This window comes from Ovis aries, chromosome 19 (assembly GCF_016772045.2).
Source record: "Ovis aries strain OAR_USU_Benz2616 breed Rambouillet chromosome 19, ARS-UI_Ramb_v3.0, whole genome shotgun sequence".
NCBI lineage: Eukaryota > Metazoa > Chordata > Mammalia > Artiodactyla > Bovidae > Ovis > Ovis aries.
The window spans coordinates 17,065,974-17,085,887 of record NC_056072.1 but is presented as its reverse complement, the minus strand read 5'-3'; the positions used below and the strand labels follow the sequence as shown (position 1 = coordinate 17,085,887).

Sequence of the window (19,914 nt, the reverse complement as noted above, 5' to 3'; positions counted from 1 at the left end):
TCAGTATAATTCAGATTCCTAAATGTTAAATCCTTTACCTCTCTCAAAACCACTGCCACCACCTTGCTTCAGGCCAGACTTCTGCTTTATTAAATTGTCCTCAACTAACTCAGCCCCCAAAATGCGAGAAGAAGAGGGATCTATCTGAAATGCATATCTAATTGTGTCCTTTTTCTGCTTGAAATCCTTCCCTGTTGCTCTTAGGTCTGAACTGCTGTAAACAGTGTCAGAGCTTTGTCATCACCTGGCCTTTGCTGATCTCTCCAGATGAATCTCTGACCCTCCCTACCTCACACTTTACAGTTCAGCATTATTAAATTGCTCTTCTCCACAGGTTCAATTCTATTTCTCATCTCAGCCTTTTTCCCCCAGCTGCCTTCTTTCATGAATGGCTTTCCTGGCCCCTGCCTACCTACCTCCTGTTCATTCTACAGTAAAACCATCCATCCCCTGCTCCACCCACCCCACCTAAAGCCATGTAAGGTATCCCTGTACCCACAGTACGCTGCACCAGGCAGATTTCACGTTATTGTTACATGTTAATATACCCAACCAGACCATTAAGACAAAGGCTCTGATTTTCTTCAAGTTCTAAGCATATACTATGTGCTCAAAAATGTGTTGAGTGAAGGCTCAATTCCCAAATGCAAAAATTATAGTCAATAGAGCTGCCATCTGGGGCATGTTACTATGTGTAAGACACTGCAACACAATTCACGGGCATTCCCTCATCTGTTCAAGTTCCCTGAGAGCACTGTCATCATCCCCATTTACTCAGTGGGATTTACAGGTGAAAGGACTTGCCCACAGCCACTCAGGAGGAAAGGGTGGAGCCTTGTGTTCTAACCCATGCAATCAGGAGCTGGCAAAGATGGCCAGCTATTCTCATCTCCTGGAAACAACTCCAGTTTTAGTTGTTAACAGACTACATTTCAGTTAGGTGTGTGGTGTGACTCAGTCCTGTGGGATGTCAGGAAGTCTCCTTAAAATGAACCAAAGTGACAAGTTCAGACAAGGTCATGAGGTGTCCTTGAGGATGAAAGCCAGGATTGAAGATGGTGCTGAGTTCTGTGTCAGTCATGGTCCGGCTACCTTCATGTAAGGTCTGTTAATACACGGCTATACCTGGTACAAAGGGTCAGTTTGAATCTCACCCCTCTTAATCCCCTGGGGGCCAACTCAGAGAAGGAGAAGCTAGCATGGGTGATATAAAGTGTGTCTTTATTTGAACATCATTCCACCTGCACTGAAGCTCAAATCCAGCAGCAGCAGAAGGGGTCAGGACCAAAATCAATGTTACCGAATTGGACGATGAACAGCGAGGACACGTTCAGACAGAACTTACTAATGGAGTGTAGACAACACCAAGCTATCCTAATGACACACAGCACGGGCCCTCTGCTGGTCAGAGCTCAGGGGAGGACTGTGGCCCCCTTGTTCACTTCTCAGGAAACTCCAGTCCCACCTGAGGGCTAGCCCTGAGCCAGGCAGGGGCCTGCGGAAGTTTCTCGTGCCAGGAAGATCCCAGCTTCTCCAAAGAGAGGGTTTTTTTGGTTTCCCTCAGTTCACACTGGGAGCTGCAGAAGGGTGAATCCCCTGTGCCCAAGCAGGAACCTCAGCAGGCAGGAATTTTTCCCCACACAGCCTTCTCTAAAAGCTCCCCACTTCTTGGCTATAACAGGCCTGAAAAAGATCTTGAACCTACCCATGGTGCTGATCCCCAAAGAGGAAAGGTCTCACATCCGGAGACCTGGAAGGACTTGAGCAAGCAGTGCTCTGAACCCCCTCGAGGTTGGAGCTGCCTTGGCCTCTCCTGAGAGTCCTGCATCAGGCAGAGGAAACCCTTTCTGGTCCAGGCACGGTGAGGGGAGGGGTGCCTCAGTGGACTGCTCACACACGGCTCAGCCTCTTTCAGGGACCAAGAGATTCAGCTGGGAACAGACCATCTCTGCTTCCGCCTCCTCCCAGAGGCTTAAACCAAATTGCCAGGTGTGGGTGAGAGCAATGAACATCCTCGCTGTGATGGCTTCCTGACCCCAGAGAGCCATCTGGGTCCTGGCTTGCTTGACGCTTCAGCCTCACCTGGGGCCTCGCTGAAGCATCTCCTTCTACTCTGCTCCCACCTCTGCTGAAGCCTCAGGGACAGGACTTTGGTTTGGTACCCACTCCAGCCTCTTTCCCTTCCCTAAGGTACCCTGGTGTTCCTTCAGTCCCACCAACACTCTCCTCCTAACCCAGGCTCCTGGGTGCATTGCCCACTGCCCCCTAGTCAGGGCAGCAGGGGGCTGGGCGGATGGTGGCAGGGAAGCACCGTCCAACCACTCCAAAGGAAACCACCCCCCTCTACCACTAACCCACTCCGGTGGCGCTAACCTGCTGGGCAATCACCTAGATGCAATTCCTTCCCAACGGGGTGGGGCATGGCTGCCTGGGCCCCGCCTCTGCCTCTTAGGAGCTAGGTCCTAAGCTTCCCGCCAGCAGCGCACAGGGGTTTGTGGCTCCTGGGTAGCAGCGGCTCCCCATTCCCCATCGCCCTCCCCTTCCTTTCTTCCCCTGCAACTCGCCTCTTCCTCTGTCTCCTCACCATCCCTGTGCCTTCCTTGTCTCCGGCCACCTCCCCTCCCACATCCTAGTTCTCTATCCATCACATCCCCTCTCTGGTCACTCTTTCTCTACTCTGTCCTACCTCGTTCAATCTCCTCATAGCTCCATCCCTCCCCCCTCCCAATCTCTTTCCCCTGTCTCTATCTTCTTCCCATTTCTAATCACTTGTTCCTGCTCCCTCCTCCTGTTGGCTTCCAATATCGGGCTTTGGTTAGGATCTTGAAGGAACTCACTTCTACCCCTCACCCACCCCCCACGAGGCTCTCCCACCCTCTCTCTCACTCAGTGCGGGGCGCGGGACCCTGGGGGGAGCAGGAGGAGGGGCACAGTGCAGGGGCCGGAGCATGGGGGAGGGGGGTGGGGGGTGTGTTTGCCCAGGAGGAGGGAGTAGAGAGGGCAGGGATCAGGACTGTGCACGTTCCAGGTTTCAGGAATCCTCCCAAAACCGAACACGTGATTCCAGTTAGGGTCCAGCTGGGGGACTCTAGGGTCTCTCTTGGCAACCCTAACTCTCAGGTCCAGGTCCAGGGGAAATGAACACAGGGTTGTGAACACATGGCACTCGCTGCTTTCCTCTCTCCTTCGGCCTCACGTGACATGGTGACCACGTGCTTCCCCACTGAGCCTGCAGGGGCCTCCTGCTGCCCCTCCACAGTGGGCCAGGCAGCAGGTACCTGGAGACAGAAGTAGGCACACAAGATGAAGCTAACCGGCCACCCAGTGTGGGGCTGGAGGGGGCCATCCACACCCCAGGCCAGATGGCTCTACCACCAGGACCCCCAGGCAGTGACGGGAGGTCAGACACACCTATAGTCTCCATCCTGTGCTCCCAGGGGCAGAGGGGAGAGAGAAGACCCTTCAGCTGCCCCACACACACACACACGTGCACACACACACACACTCACACACATTCACTCATGCCTCGGCTCCAAGCATGCCCACTGGGTTTGCGACCGTGGGCAAACCGCAAGGCAAGAGGTGGGCAGGGAGAAGGAAGAGGTGGGGACAGGGTTACAAGGCCTGGGGATGGGGTCAGGGGGTACCCTGTTCAGAGGTGACCTGCAAGTTCAAGTTATGCAGAAGAGTATCAAAGAGGCAAGACAGTCTCTGCCCTTGGCAGAAGGGGGTGGGGGACAACATGAGATGGGGCAGAGGGGTGAGGCATCCCCTAATTCCCCACTCATGGGCCTCTCCCCCAACCCCCAACCCTGACAACAGGGCCAAGAAGTCTATGCTGTACAAAACAGGCCAGGGTCAAGGTCCAGTCCCTGGTGAGCTGTCCACGCAGGGAGGAGATGGCCAGCCCCAGGCTGAGCCACTTTCAGCCCCAGCCTGCAGCAGCCACACGCCACCAAGACAGGAGTCTGAGCACGGTCTCTGGAGCGGCCTGTCTTGGCTCAGAGTCCGTGCTGACAGGGCCCCAGTCAGCAGCAGACCCGGAGGCCCTGTGCTTTCTCCCTTGGTGCAGCTCGGAGTCCTTCAGGAGAGCTGGAAGCAGGCTGGAGCAGAGGGGCCTCGGGGAGGCCGGTGGTGCCTGGAGCTCTGTGAGGAGATGATGGAACCGTTGTTGGCAAAAAAGAAAAAAGGTAGGAAAGAGTCCGGTCTGCCCTGGAGCAGTATCTTGAATGAGTTTCTGCAGGAGGTGGGGACCAGAGGAGGCGAGGATGGAGCCAGGCCGCAGCCCTCCAGACTGGGGGAGCCTGGTGGGAAGCCACAGTGCCTCTTTCCCCAGAGACTCAGCAGGGCCCCGGCCAGGCTGGAGAGGAGGAGGAGGCCAGGGGCTGGGGGCCAGCTCCCTTAGGTCAGCTGAAGGAAGTGCAGACCCCCAGGGTCTGCAGGGCCTCTCCCCTCCCCCAGGCTGCATGTCAGCCCCAACCTCTCTTCAAAGCCCAGAGTTCGCAGGCAGATAGCAGGTGAGGTGAGTCCAAGATCGGGGTCTTCCCTCGGAGCGTGAATGGAGGGATGAGAGGGCAGGAGACAGGACAAGCCGAGGGCAGATCAACTCCTGGGCTGTGATTCCGGCCTTCAGGGTCCCTGTGTGTGAGCAACAGGACACGGGAGGACTCCCCATCCGGAGACATCACCCCCTGGCCGCAACACAGAGCTTACTGTAGAGCCCACAAAATCTGAGAGAGACAGAGAGAGAGAATTGGAGAAAGTCAGAGGCCGCCCGGCACTGGGGCTCCCTCAGCCCCTCCTCAGGGCAGAGCTGGGTGGAGGGCTGAGCTGCACAGGTTCTGAAATGCCACCAGGCCTGACGAGCTGGGAGGCCTTGGGCCAGCTCATTCAGCCTGAGCCCCAATTTCGTCGTCTGTACAACAGACATAATAGCCTCCTTCTTCAGAGTGATTCTGAGGGGTCAAAAGACATAAATGACGCCTGCCGAGGGCTCTCAGTTCAGTTCAGTTCAGTCGCTCGGTCGTGTCCGACTCTTTGTGACCCCATGAACTGCAGTACGCCAGGCTCTGCACATAGTACATACATAGTGAAAATGCCAGTACTACAGAGCTTAATTTTGTTCCGCAGGGCTTTGGCTCAGAACTGAGCTGTGAGGCTCACTCACCTTGAGTGCCCAGTGAGGGAAGGAAATCCCCAGATGCTGAAGGAAGGCAAACTGGGGCTCCCTTATGTCATTTTTAGGGTGCTTTAGGGAAGGAGGAGAGGACGCTGAGTGGTACCCACATGGGCAAACCCCCTCCAAAAGGCCACGTCAGTCTTTGTACTGCACTTCTGGAAGCGGCCACCAGAGGGCAGGCTCCGACCTCAAGCGAAGACCATAGAAAGCACCAGGCGTTTGTGAAACCAGAGACAGGAGCCTCAGAGGACAGCTCAGCAGCCCAGGAGGGCTCTGAAAGGGGGACTGGCAGCAGGGAAGAACTTGGCCTTCAGACTTGGACCTGGGCTCAAATCTTGGCTCCACCAATTAGGTGACCTCAGGTAAGTTACTGGACCTCTCCAGACCTCAGCCGTCCCACTTATGAAATGGTCACGGTGCCTGCCTAATGGGAAGCTGTGACAAGTGACAGCTTTCACTGAGCATTCACCACTTGCCCCTTCACAGGCACAATTTTGCTTCATTGCAGGACAGCCCTGTAAGATGGTAGCTTTCTCAACACCGTCGTGTTTTTTTTTTCTTTTCAGTTTTATTGAGATATAGCTGACATACAGCACTGTATAAGTTGAAGGTGTAGAGCATAATGATTTGACTTATATACTGTGAAAGTATTAGCAACCAATTTAATTTTTTTCTAATTTACTAAATGCTTAATAGATGGTAACCTTCATTCAAAACACGTTAAATATACATAACCTACATTATGTGAAATAGGCTACAAAACCCTCAATATTTTTTGGCATTCTGAAATTTTTACACAAACCACAGCTGGGGGAGTACTGATTCAGTAGACAAAATCTGCTCTTTTCTTCTTTCTCTTACTCCAGTAATCACCTCTAAGACACGTTAGACTGGAGGCTGAGTCTTCCCTATCATGGGGAGGGGGTCACTCTCCTCAGAGAAGGAAACCTCATGAAGAACAGGGATTGGGGTGTGAGTCAGTATCACTCAGATTTCTCTAAGATGAGAAACATCTGACTTGTAGAAGGAAGCGTCTCAGGAGGATGAAATAAAAAGGTTGTTCTGAACCTGGAAGGCCTCCCCTCATCCCTTGTCTCATCTCATGAAGACAATTCTGAGGGGTTCTTCTGGGCTCAGGTGAGGTGAGTTGGGTAGAGTCCGGGGAGTCAAAGCCCAGCACTGGGGCAAGTGTCCCTGTGGTCATCTGGTGTGCCTGTTTGCATCCAAGTCCCATCATACCAAGAGGATGGCGACTATGGACAACTCCACAGATCAGCTCTCTGAGTATCCTCAGGGGATAGAAAGGACTTGAGTCTTACTTTTTTTCCCCACCATTTTAATTTAGGTACTGCAGGAAACAGGCTCAAAGAGGTAAAGTCATTTCTTAGCTCAACCTACTTCCAACACAAATAATTTGCCTTCATGGTCCAAGTGTATTCGCACCACAATACTAGAGTACCTCCTGGCAAATGAGCTAATAACCGTCGCTATCATTATGCCCATTTTATAGATGAGAGACTCAGACGAATGTAATTAAAGGAAAGTGCTGAACATAGATCCAGCATCTGCTAACAGTTCAAGGAAGGTTGAGACTAAGAAAACGGTGAAATCCGATTTCTCAAGGCAGAAAACGGGCACCCAGACAGGCGGAGTGTCTCCCCCTTCTCCAGGGGCAGTGTGGGCCCCTGGGTCAGAGGCCTGACCTTCCTTTAGAAAACAATCTGGAATTACCATTACAATTGTGAGTGTGCAATTCCACCTCAGGGAAAGACACTGAGAAAACAGAAAACAAAGACCAAGACAGTCATTCTTGTAATGACCTTCCCAGTAACAGAAAGAAGAAAGAAAAAACAGGGAACCTCCCTAACAGCCCCTACAAGGAGAATGGTTAAGAACCTACAATTCTGTCGTCTTATGTAACACTAAGCATTGGATGAAAAGGACAAGATGGTTCTCCATAAAATGATAAAGATCTTAAAGATGTGCTCTAGAACTAAGCGCCAAGAGCAATCTGAGGAGGGATTTGTTTCCATGATGCCTCTCCTATATCAACATGACACAACCATGTATTTCATAAAAGGATGTACGTAGACACATAGGTAAGCATCTGATAACAGTGGTTAAGGCTCTGGCCTTGGTGGTGTCAGCTTTTTCTTTACTGTATATTAATGTTACCTGATACATATGGAGGTTTATGTGTACTATACTAGGTATAAAGCATACTGTACCAAACATCTGTAGGCTCACCATGCTGGAAAAACTCACCAATAATTGGTACCCATCCACCTGTCCCCCACCTCACATCCTTGCCTCTCTGTTTCCATTCCAACCACAGAGAACCACCATCCTACCTTTTGTATTGATCATTTGGGTTTGTTTGTTTGTTTTTAATACAATATTAAACTAGTGTAGTGTTAATTAGTTTTTAGCTTTAAAAAATTATTACTCTGTCATCTTCTGGAATTTGAGTCCCCCTGCCTCAATATTGTGTTTACAGGATGTAGCCATTCATTGTTACCTAAAACTGGCATTCATTCATTTCCACACGTGTAAACAATTCCGTGATGTGAATACACCACCATGTATTTATCCATCCTCCAAGCTGTTTTTAGTTGCTTGCGATTTTGAAACTCCTGCCAAGAGCATTTATCCACACTTCTCCTGGGTTTATACTCATGGTAGGGTTTGCTGGGTCAGGCCCCTGCAAATGTTTAGATCTGAGGGATAACCTCAAACTGTCTCCAAGGCACTCGGCCTCTCTGTAAGGGTTCCTGCTTGGGCTTCCCTTGACTTGGAAGGTGTCCCGCCCCACCCCCAGCCGCCACGCCAAGCACGCCCACTCGCCTTTGTTCTCCTGCTTGAGCTCTTCCTGCAGCAGGTCGGTTTGCCGGTTCCCCAGCACGAAGGCAAGGAAGGAGAGGATGAGGGCGTTGAGGATGCCGATGATGGCCAGGATGTACGCCCAGCGCACCGAACAGTCCCCCAGGGAGTACTTCCCAGTCTTGGCCCCGCACATGTCCCGGATCGTCTCGGCGTCCCAGCCGTCGGGGAAGATCATGCAGCCCAACACGAGGCACAGAGCTGAGGGGGCGCCGGGCCGAGCCCACCGCCGGGTCAGGAAGCAAGAGAGAAGGGGTTGGTTACTTCCCAGAGCCTGAGGACCACCGAAAGCCCCCCGTAGGCTGGGACCCCGCACCCCCACTCGGCCCATCAACCCAGGAGCTTGTTCATCTCCCACCGACCTAGAAACTAAACTCTAGGAGGGCCTCATGCCTCGAAGAGCAGAAACGCAAGGCCTTTGCCTGCTCCATCAGATCAACAACTCCTCCAGGAAACCCTCCTGGAGACAGAGGAAAAGAGCAAATCAGGGTCACCTCCTTCAGCTCCCTTTAGTATCTTGGCACATCGCTCCGTCATCCTCCTCATTCTTTATTTTTTATTTCTGTCATTTACTCAACAAATTTTTATTGAGCGCCATGTTCCAGGCTCAGTAGGCCACCTCCAGGCTGGGACCTCCCCGTCCTGGCAGTGAGAGTTTTTGACTGTGTTTGCTGGAGTGACGTTGCCCTTTTAGTATCTGACAGTCCGACAGAGACTGCATCACTGTGTCTGAGATGCAAAGGCTCCCAAAGGCTCAGGTTGGAGCAAGGGGGCCCTTGACCCCATGCCAGGCCCACAGGGTGCTAGACCTGGGTTTAAGATGACAGTGATGACAAAGTGGGGGTGGTGGTCAGTTCTGCCCACTGCCTACGAGACACAGCTAGTCCCCAGGGTGGGTAGGGACCCCTGGCTTTGCCATCTCCTTCCTTCAACTACCATATGTGAGAAAGCGTTCCCCACAGCACAGACTCCTCCCTGCCTGAGTTCTGCCTCTTCTGGTCTCACCCCTCACCTTCCAATAGGACAGTCCTTCCACACATCCCCGAGGATGTGTTCCTCACACTGACACAGGGCGCCTCAACGGCACTCTGATCTTACACACACACACACAGGAGCAGGCCTTCATTCCCCTCTCCTGTGCTCGCCTTCTTCAAGACAATTCTCCATACAGCTAGTCCATACAGTGTTCAAGGGGAGGCCACCTCTATTTAACGGCTGGGAAACGAGTTTGCGGCAAAGGGGGTGGCAAATGCAAAAAGCCTTGAGGCAAGAATGAGCTTGGTGAGTTAAAAGAGTTCCACAGTTGGAAGATGCCCTTTAGAAACCCAAATGGGGAAGAAAACCCAGGGAGCACTCAGGGCTGGAGATATAAATGTGGGAGCTGTGGACATGTAAATTCCCGGGACTAGACATTACAGAAACTGTCTTGAAGGCCCAGAACTGAGCCCAGAGGTGCTCTATCATTTATGGGGCAGGAAGAGAGGAGGAGCCTCTGGAGAGGGCTTGACCCATTCATCTCCCCATATTCCCCTAGCACTTTCCAAGACCCTCCAGGACCCTGCAGAGAGGAGGAAGGTCAGTTGCCAGGGATGAAGAAGTGGCAGATGGCATCCCCAGGGCACTCTGAGGGGTTGGAGGAGTGCGCTCCCACCTCCCCATTCTTGGTCCTGAATCTCCAGCTTGAGGCAGGGGTGAGGAAAGAGCCTAGGGAAGAGGAAAACCCACCCCGTCCCTCTGCCTCCTCTCCCCTGTACAGTGTTTCCTCTCCCGCCCAGAGCATCCCCGTCTCCATAGAAACGCGGCAGTATCCTGCGGGTGGTCCTCCTCCCTCCGCAAGCTCAGCGTTGAGTGAGTTTTTCTTCCCCAGGGCTCTGCGCCTGCACGTTCTCTCGGTCGGTCTCCGTGCCTCATCACTTACGTGCCTCATCACTTACGTGCGTCTTCATTCCTTCCTCTTCTCCACCCTTTTCATCTTTTTTTGCCTCCCTCTTAACATGCCTCCCCCTCTCTCCAGCTAGTCCATACAGTTCTCAAGCCTCAGTCCTGACCCTCTTTCCTCCTTAGATCTCAGCATCTGACATTCATTCAACACCCCTCCTCTTCTTTCTTTTCTCACTTCTCTTCCTTCTCTTTACCTATCCCCTCACCCTTCCCCCTCTCTGACTCTCCATATATTCCACAAATAAATTCTGAATATCTGCTATGTGTCAGGTACTGTGCAGGCTGCTGGGGACACTGGCAGGCATGGTTTCTTGTCCTCAGAAGCAGAGGTGTGTGGAGAGGAATCAAATCAATATACAAATAGAATACTTATATGTGTCAGGGAGCGACTAGAACGAGACCCAGAATTACAGGGACGCTCAGAGAAGGCAGGGGCTGGGACCTCTCCGTCTGTCGCTCACTCTCTCTGCCTCCTTTGCTCGGCAGTGTTCTAGGTGGTGGCGATGGGGCCCCAGAGACTGCTCTGGGAACAAGAAACACCCAGAAGTAAAGCAAATGGAGAAAAGTCACTCAGATGGGTTTCCTAAGACCTGGGAAAGACAGGAAGAGACCTCTAGGGATAGTGTAGGCCAGGTAAGTGATCAAGAGGCTCAACAGTCAGTGTAATGACTAGAGGGAAGGCAGCCTTCAACACCCCCATTTGCTGGATGAGAAACCGAGACCGAGGTCTTTGGAGTACAAGTTCAAGTATCTTTTTGAAGTGATGAGCTGGCTGAATTGGGTAGACACCGGTGCAAGGTGCAGCGTGGGGTGGGTGGGTGCATTGTGGGATATATAGCGTCCCCCTCGGCCTCAACCCACCACCCACGGTGCCTTACGACACTGTCAGATGTCGCCTTGGAGGCAAAGCTGTCCCTGGTTGAGGACCACCGGTGTAGGGGGAGGCGGTCTCAGATGGGGCGTGACTGTCCAGTCACCCTAGAGTCCACTGACTTCCCAAGCAGCCAGGAGGTGTGAGAACTTTAAGATGAATGAAATTGAAGTTATTAATAATATGATAATGCTAACAAATAGTACTGAGTGCTTAACTATGTGCTAGGGTGCCAAGCTCCTAGCATGCATGATCTCATTTAATCCCACAACAAATCTAGAGGAGGGAAGAATGATCATCCTCATTTTGCAGATGAGGAAATTGAGGAGCAGAGGAACTAAGTGTCATATCCATGTCACACAGCTAGGAAGTGGTGGGCTCTGTATTCAAACCCAGACAGGTCTTCACTTAATGCTTCTCTTTGAGCAGACTCACTTCTTTTTTTTTCCCTCTGGCCACACTACACAGTTTGTGGGATCTTAGTTCCCCAACTAGGAACTGAACCCAGGGCCTAGGTGTTGAAAGCACAAAGTCCTAACCACTGGACCACCAGGGAATGCCGTAGACTTACTTTTAAACTGAGAGGCATTTACTTACAAAGTAAGCTGTATATCACTATCAAAGAAAGGAAACCAGGATCATTTGCCATAGATAGAAGGAAACTATAATCACAAGTATGTGTGTGCACTCAGTCACTAAGTCACGTCCAACTCTCTGCGGCCCCATAGTTTCTCTCTAGAGAAACCAAACGTTGTTCTTAGGTTCAAGCTGGACACTTTTACCTGTCAGATGCTCTGAGCCACCTCAGAGTACCCTGAAAAGGAAGGAAATTCTGACAGGTGCCACAATGTGGAGGGATCTTGAGGACACTATGCTAAATTAAATGAGTCGTCACAAAAGGTCAAATACTGTATGATTCCACTTACATGAGGAACTGAAAGCAGTCAGATTCCTACAGGCAGAATACTGGTCATCAGGGATGACGGGAGGGTGTGGGGAGTTAGCGTTTAATGGGGACAGAGTCTCAGTTCTGTAGGTGAAGAGAGAGTTGTGAGGATAGACGGTACGGATGATTGCACAACGGTGTGAATGTACTTAATACCACAGAACTGGACACCTAGGAATTGGTAAAATGGTAAATTTTATGTAATGTGTATTTTATCAAAAAAGAGAGGAAGGAAGGGAGGAACGGGAACACAGAAAATGACATGAAGTATTTTCCTCATGGATGTGTATGTAATGCACACAAAAATATCTTGGAAATACAGAAATTAAGTTTATAACCATGGTGGCCTTGGGGCAAGGAGAAGATGGGGACTTCATCCTGTCTGTAATACTTCAGCTCTTCATGGAGTGAAGGTATTCATGTATTACTCATTAAATTAAAAAACATAATTAAAAATACTGGTTTTTCAGAGAATATACATATATACACACATAAACTTGCAAGTCTATATAAATATTTCTGGAAGGATACAGAAGCAACTTAATGATGGGCACCTCTGAAACACAGCCCGGTGTGGTGGAGGAAAGGAGAGAGACACTGTTTATTCTCTGCCCTCCCGTACTGTTGGAAGTATTTAACGTGTGCATAGATTACTTTGATGATAAAAACAATATTATTATGTCCAATCCTTTTCCACCTATGTCTGGCCATGAAATCCTCTTAAAGGTGTAAACCTTTAAGAATAATTTTAAAAACTAAAGGAAAGTTGAAAGGAAAAATGATAACTTGGGTTTGGAGAATAAACCCAGAATGAGACTAAAAAAGTGATGAATTAGTAAAAGAAAATAAACACTATTTGTTTTCTTAAAAGTGTGTGTGTGCTGTAAATGTGCCTTTATATAAAGCTTTTTAATTATGCATTTTATGCTTAGTTATTTTAGCAGAGTTTCATTATGATACCATTACACTATCCTCAAGGGATATCCACGGGGCCAGTCACTCCTAGAGGGAGGCCTTTGTTTACGCTCAGCTGGCCCCTCCATGCCTGATGTACCACAGCTGCTACCCATTACTAGGAGGTCAGATTGGATGTCCCCCAGGGCTTTCTTTTCCTGAGCAGTCTCCAAAGAGGTTTGCTATGGACTGAACTGGGTCCCCACAAAAGTGATATTTTGAAGCCCTAACCTTCAGTGTGAGAGTATTTGTGGAAGAGGCCTTGGGAAGGTAATCAGGGTTAGATGAGGTCATGAGGGTGGAGTCCCATGATGGGATTAGTGGAGCAGCCCTGAAGAGATACCCCATGTCAAAGGTAAAAGGAACCCAAGTAAGACTGTAGGTGTTGCAAGAGGGCACCAGAGGGCAGACACACTGAAACCATAATCACTGAAAACTAGTCAAATCTAATCACATGGACCACAGCCTTGTCTAACTCAATGAAACTAAGCCATGCCATGTGGGGCCACCCAAGATAGGCGGGTCATGGTGAAGAGGTCTGACAGAATGTGGTCTACTGGAGAAGGGAATGGTAAACCACTTCAGGATTCTTGCCTTGAGAACCCCATGAACAGTATGAAAAGGCAAAATGATAGGATACTGAAAGAGGAACTCCCCAGGTTGGTAGGTGCCCATTATGCTACTGGAGATCAGTGGAGAAATAACTCCAGAAAGAATCAAGGGATGGAGCCAAAGCAAAAACAATACCCAGCTGTGGGTGTGACTGGTGATAGAAGCAAGGTCTGATACTGTAAAAAGCAATATTGCATAGGAACCTGGAATATTAGGTCCTTGAATCAAGGCAAATTGGAAGTGGTCAAACAGTAGATGGCAAGAGTGAACGTCAACATTCTAGGAATCAGCAAACTAAAATGGACTGGAATGGGTGAATTTAACTCAGATGACTATTATATCTACTGCTGCGGGCAGGAATCCCTCAGAAGAAATGGAGTAGCTGTCATAGTCAACAAAAGAGTCCAAAATGCAGTACTTGGATGCAGTCTCAAAAACGACAGAGTGATCTCTGTTCATCTCCAAGGCAAACCATTCAATATCACAGTAATCCAAGTCTATGCCCCAACCAGTAACGCTGAAGAAGCTGAAGTTGAACAGATCTATGAAGACCTACAAGACCTTTTAGAACTAACACCCAAAAAAGATGTCCTTTTCATTATAGGGGACTGGAATGCAAAAGTAGGAAGTCAAGAAACACCTGGAGTAACAGGCAAATTTGGCCTTGGAATATGGAATGAAGCAGGGCAAAGGCTAATAGAGTTTTGCCAAGAGAACACACTGGTCATAGCAAACACCCTCTTCCAACAACACAAGAGAATACACATGGATATCTCCAGATGGTCAACACCGAAATCAGATCGGTTATATTCTTTGCAGCCAAAGATAGAGAAGCTCTATACAGTCAGCAAAAACAAGACCAGGAGCTGACTGTGGCTCAGATCATGAACTCCTTATTGCCAAATTCACACTTAAATTGAAGAAAGTAGGGAAAACCACTAGACCATTCAGGTATGACCTAAATCAAATCCCTTATGATTATACAGTGGAAGTGAGAAATAGATTTAAGGGACTAGATCTGATAGATAGAGTGCCTGATGAACTATGGATGGAGGTTCATGACATTGTACAGGAGACAGGGATCAAAACCATCCCCATGGAAAAAAAATGCAAAAAGCAAAATGGCTGTCTGGGGAGGCCTTACAAACAGCTGTGAAAATAAGGGAAGTGAAAAGCCAAGGAGAAAAGGAAAGATATAAGCATCTGAATGCAGAGTTCCAAAAAATAGCAAGAAGAGATAAGAAAGCCTTCCTCAGTGATCAATGCAAAGAAATAGAGGAAAACAACAGAACGAAAAAGACTAGAGATCTCTTCAAGAAAATTAGAGACACCAAGGGAACATTTCATGCAAAGATGGGCTCGATAAAGGACAGAAATGGTATGGACCTAACAGAAGCAGAAGATATTAAGAAGAGGTGGCAAGAATACACAGAAGAACTGTACAAAAAAGATCTTCATAACCCAGATAATCACAATGGTGTGATCACTCACCTAGAGCCAGACATCCTGGAATGCGAAGTCAAGTGGGCCTTAGAAAGCATCACTATGAACAAAGCTAGTGGAGGTGATGGAATTCCAGTTGAGCTATTTCAAATCCTAATATGCCAGCAAATTTGGAAAACTCAGCAGTGGCCACAGGACTGGAGAAGGTCAGTTTTCATTCCAATCCCAAAGAAAGGCAATGCCAAAGAATGCTCAGACTACCACACAATTGCACTCATCTCACTCGCTAGTAAATTAATGCTCAAAATTCTCCAAGCCAGGCTTCAGCAATATGTGAACTGTGAACTTCCAGATTTCCAGAGATCAAATTGCCAACATCCGCTGGATCATGAAAAAAGCAAGAGATTTCCAGGAAAACATCTATTTCTGCTTTATTGACTATGCCAAAGCCTTTGACTGTGTGGATCACAATAAACTGTGGAAAATTCTGAAAGAGATGGGACTACCAGACCACCTGACCTGCCTCCTGAGAAACCTATATGCAGGTCAGGAAGCAACAGTTAGAACTGGTCATGGAACAACAGACTGGTTCCAAATAGGGAAAGGAGTACGTCAAGGCTGTATATTGTCACCCTGCTTATTTAACTTATATGCAGAGTACATCATGAGAAACACTGGGCTGGAAGAAGCACAAGCTGGAATCAAGATTGCCGGGAGAAATATCAATAAGCCCAGATATGCAGATGACACCACCCTTATGGCAGAAAGTGAAGAGGAACTAAAAAGCCTCTTGCCACAACTACTGAAGCCTGCGTGTCTAGAGCCTGTGCTCCACAAAAAGAGAAGCTACTACAACAAGATGCCCATGCATCGCAACAGAGTAGCCACCGCTCACTGCAGCTAGAGAAAGTTCACAGCAAGAAAGATCCAGCACAGCCCGAAATAGATAAATAAAAATAAATAAATCTTTAAAAAAGAGATACCAAAGAGTATGCTCTCTCTCCTCACCTGCCATGTGAGGACATGGCAAGAAGGAAGGAGGTAGCTGTCTGCAGGCCAAGAAGAGGACTCTCACCAGAACCTAGGTCTTGAAATTCTAGTTTCCAGAACTAAGAGAAAATAAGTGTAAACCACGCAGTCTATGGTATTTTGTTGTTGTAGCCACCTGCAACAATTTGGATGCCTCTTAGAGTCATAACACTGGGAAAGACTGAATCCACTTACGTAACATTCATACTGATAACCCTGATCACTTCTGAGGAGGGAACTTAGGGGCTGAGGACAGGACAGGACAGGACAGAGACCTTGCACTGCTAAGCTGTGGCCCCTTTTGAATCCAGGACCATGTGAATAAGTGACCTACTGAAACCAAAAGGTAGGTGGGAGCTGATCGCTAATAAGTGACTGTTGCCAGAGATTTTTCACTCAGGATGAAATAATTAAAGCAGCAAAGAATCAAAATGCACAAGCCAAATGAAACTCACAGAAATAATGAATTAATCACACACACACAAAACAGAAAACCTTATCCTAAGAAAATGCTCAAGAATGTACTCTTAAGAGTTAGCTATGTGGATGTCTTATCACGTCATTATTTGCAAGAAAGAAAAGAAGGAAGAGATGAGATGGAAGGCAGAGGGGGAGATATAATAAAAGAAAGAAGGAAAGAAAGAAGCAGCTAATTATCCAACATCACAGGAATATTCTTTCATACCATGGAATACTATTCCCCTATTAAATTATATTGAGTAAGATTTAATGATACAGAAATTACTCATGATACATTAGGTTTCAAAAAGATGTGAAAAATAACATACAATATAATTTCATTTGGGGGATACTTACATGGTTATAGCAATAGTTATATAAATTTACCATACTAGGTCCTATGCTAAGTATCTTACACACATTACTTCACTTAATCCCCACAACACTCTGTGGAATAAGTACTGTTATTATCTTCTTTTTACAGTTGAGGACATAGAGGCACAAAGAGGTAATCCAAGTTATCTAAGGCCACAGAGCTGGTAAGTTACAGAACCGGGATTTGGACCCAGCCAGTCTGGCTCCAGAGCCTGCTCATAACCAGTACTCTATACGATTGCAGACCAACAGTTAAGATGACTGCTTCTGGGAGGGTGAGATGACGTGTGTAATCTTGCTTATCTATATTCTCCAGTGTTCATACAAAGAACAATGATAATTTGACAAAGCTGTAGGTGAGAGATACAAACGGGCAGTATAGCGCAGGATGCACGGATGGCTGCTCATGTCCTGTATCCTCTGTGAGCCCCTTCCTCACCTTCAGGAAGGTTTTTCTAGAAAGAACCAGGGGCTGAGAGGAGCCTGGAAAAGGGTCTGTGTTGGCACTGTGACTGCAGCTTTGCAAGGGAGTGCTTCCCCAGGCCCAGTGCACCGGGAGCTGTAAGGAGAACCCCCCTCTACCCCGAGACAGAGACTGTCCTCATGTCCTTCGCACGAGCTCTGTCCTGCCCCTCCCAGGGCAGGGGCTTGTGGCACAGGGGAGACGGGGCCTCTTAACAGTCACCCCAACCCGCTGGATTTGAAGATCCAGGTCCAATCTTAGCACTTCTGTCAGCTGGGGAGTTCAGGGGTGGGAATCCTGGCTCCCCACGGCCCCCCCAGCACCCAGATGACGGAGGCACCCTGACTCCTCCCTTTCCCTCACCCCCACATCCCATCCACTTGCAGGGCCGACTGGCTTGACCTCCAAAACATATCTCGGGCTGACCTCTTTTCTCTGTCTCCACTGCAGCCATCTGTCGAGGCCGCGTGGTCTCCCTCCCGCGTGACCGCAGTGACTCCTAACTGGATTCTCTGCTCTCATCCTTGCCCTCTCTTCGTCTGCTCTCCACTCAGCATTCAGAGGAAGCTTTCCAAAGCAGACAGTGCCATTCACTCACCTGCTCAACACCTTCCCAAGTTGCCCCTTACGCTCAGGATAATCCCTGGGGCCTCGTCCTGGACTGTGTGGCCCACAGGCTCCCCCTACTTGCCTCCAAGCCACTCGGCCTCTGGATCCCTACAGTCCTGCCACACTGCACCTCCTTTCCAACCGTCATCCTAACACTAACCCTAACTACCATTTTTGTTCAGCCCTACCCACCCTGCCCTGAAGGTCTTGGCACTGACTGTTCCCTTTCCCTGGGCCACTTCCTCCAAGCCATTCAGTCCCTGGGTTGTGGTTCCTGATCTCCAGGAGACTACAGTTTAGTCAGGGGACTGTTAGGAACACAAATAATTGGACCTGGTGTCACAAATGCTGTTACAGAGAAATGGGGTACCTGTCACTTTGTGCAGTAATGATAATATTTGGGAACAGTATTTACCGCACCACCCCTGGGTCCAGCCTGAACAGAGCCCTCACATGGCCTCTGGACAACCCTGGAATCCGCCGCCTGCTGCATCCCCCGCTGCCCTGGCTCAGCTCTGCCACACTCAGCTCAAGGACTCGGGCAGAAGCCCCCTGCCGCTCTCGCTGCTTCCTGCCTCACTCCTCCAGTCTGGCCCAGGCCCATCCAGGTGGCCCCATCCCTTCCCCGTCCCCTCTGGCTCCTCCAGGAAGCTGTCCTTTCTCGGGGCTGTTCTCAGCTTCTCTGTTGCTAATTTGAGCAGCTGCTCTGGCTCCTCTCTCCAAGCCGCCTTTTCTGGCTCCTCCTCCTCCTTGCATCTGAAAGGTTGGTGTTTCTGGGCTGGCTCCTCTTTTGCTTCCACACTCTCTCTCCTCTTCCCCGGGCCATTTCACCCACACTCAGACTCACATCTGCATCTCCAGCTGAGACCGCTCTCCTCAGGCCAAGGCCTGAAAAGCCAACAGCTGTCAGACCCTTCCTCTGACAAATTCAGCATTTCCCAGCCTGAGCAGATCTCCTGCTGGGTCCTTTGGGCATGACATTCCAAGACACAATCGTTCAATGAGGGGACCTGGAATCATCTGCAAGAGCTGCCTGTCTTCACCTCGCCCCACCAGACACACACCTGCTGGGCTCCTAAATAGGTCTCCTCCTTCCCCTCCTCCAGCCTCAGCGCCTTTCACGTGGACCACTGCCACTGCCCTCCACCAGGCTTCTGATCTCCCATCAAGCCTCCCTCCAGTCTGTTCCCTGCAGCAGCTGCCCAAGTCATCTTGCTAAACCCACATCTGGCCCTGATCATTCCCATGCCTAAATGTAATTGCTCAGAACCTAGGAATAAGACCCCAAATTCCAAGGCCAAACTTTCTAAGCTCCCTGCTTTTCTAGGTGTATCTCCCAGTTCTCAATTTTCAACCTTTCTTTTTGTTTTTTTTAATTGATGACAATTTTACCTAGATTCACTCTAACCTTAACTTCCCTCCAGTCCCAGAAGATAAGAGGCCCTTCTTTTTTTTTTTAAGATTTTTTTGATGTGGACTATTTTTAAAGTCTTTATTGAAGTAATTACAATATTGCTTCTGTTTTATGTTTTGGTTTTTTCATCACAAGGCATGTAGGATCTTTTCTTCTCCATCAGGGATCCAACCCACACCCCCTGCATTGGAAGACAAAGTCTTAACCATTGGATATGAGCTAGTTACTATTATAGTCTCCATTTTATAGTGGAGGAAACTTAGAGTCAGAAATTGTATAATTTCCAAAGGACACTTTAGTTGGTAATGCCACACTCAGGATTCAAATTCACGTTGGCTGACCACTGAATATGCTGCCTCCAAAGGAGCGGGTGGTGGAGCTAGGACTTAAATCAGAGCTCATCATCTGTTTATTCAATAGACAGTCTGTGCCAGGCAGACTCCTGATCCAGGGCTCTCATTATGCCATTAAACAGCTCTGGGATTAAAGGTTCATAATGATGGATAAGATGAAATGGAAATGAAAAGAATAAAACAAAAATAAAAGACTGTCAGAATAAGAATAGTTCAGCCCTCAACCTCTTTACATCTCCAGCCCATCCTCTCTACCAACAACCAGATCTATGCTTCCCACCCCAACTCAAAACACTCCAAAACCTTTCTAGGTGAAATACGACACTCAGGAGCCATACCGGAAGGAACTGGTAATCTGCTTAAGCTGAGAAAAGTAGAATTTCGCC

The 19,914-nt window shown here is 48.9% G+C and overlaps 1 protein-coding gene across 1 annotated transcript in view; it reads right to left on the bottom strand.

Annotated features, from left to right (window-relative positions):
* Positions 1-1,200: 1,200 nt before the first annotated feature.
* LHFPL4 (LHFPL tetraspan subfamily member 4) overlaps positions 1,201-19,914 on the bottom strand; it is a 33,588-nt gene continuing 14,874 nt past the window's right edge. Inside the window, exons 2-3 of the mRNA XM_004018292.6 lie at positions 8,024-8,260; positions 1,201-4,730 (exon numbers count right to left, since the gene is read on the bottom strand). Of these exons, the coding sequence (XP_004018341.2) occupies positions 4,630-4,730; positions 8,024-8,260 (338 nt within the window). The 3' untranslated portion in view covers positions 1,201-4,629. The remainder of the gene's footprint in view (positions 4,731-8,023; positions 8,261-19,914) is intronic.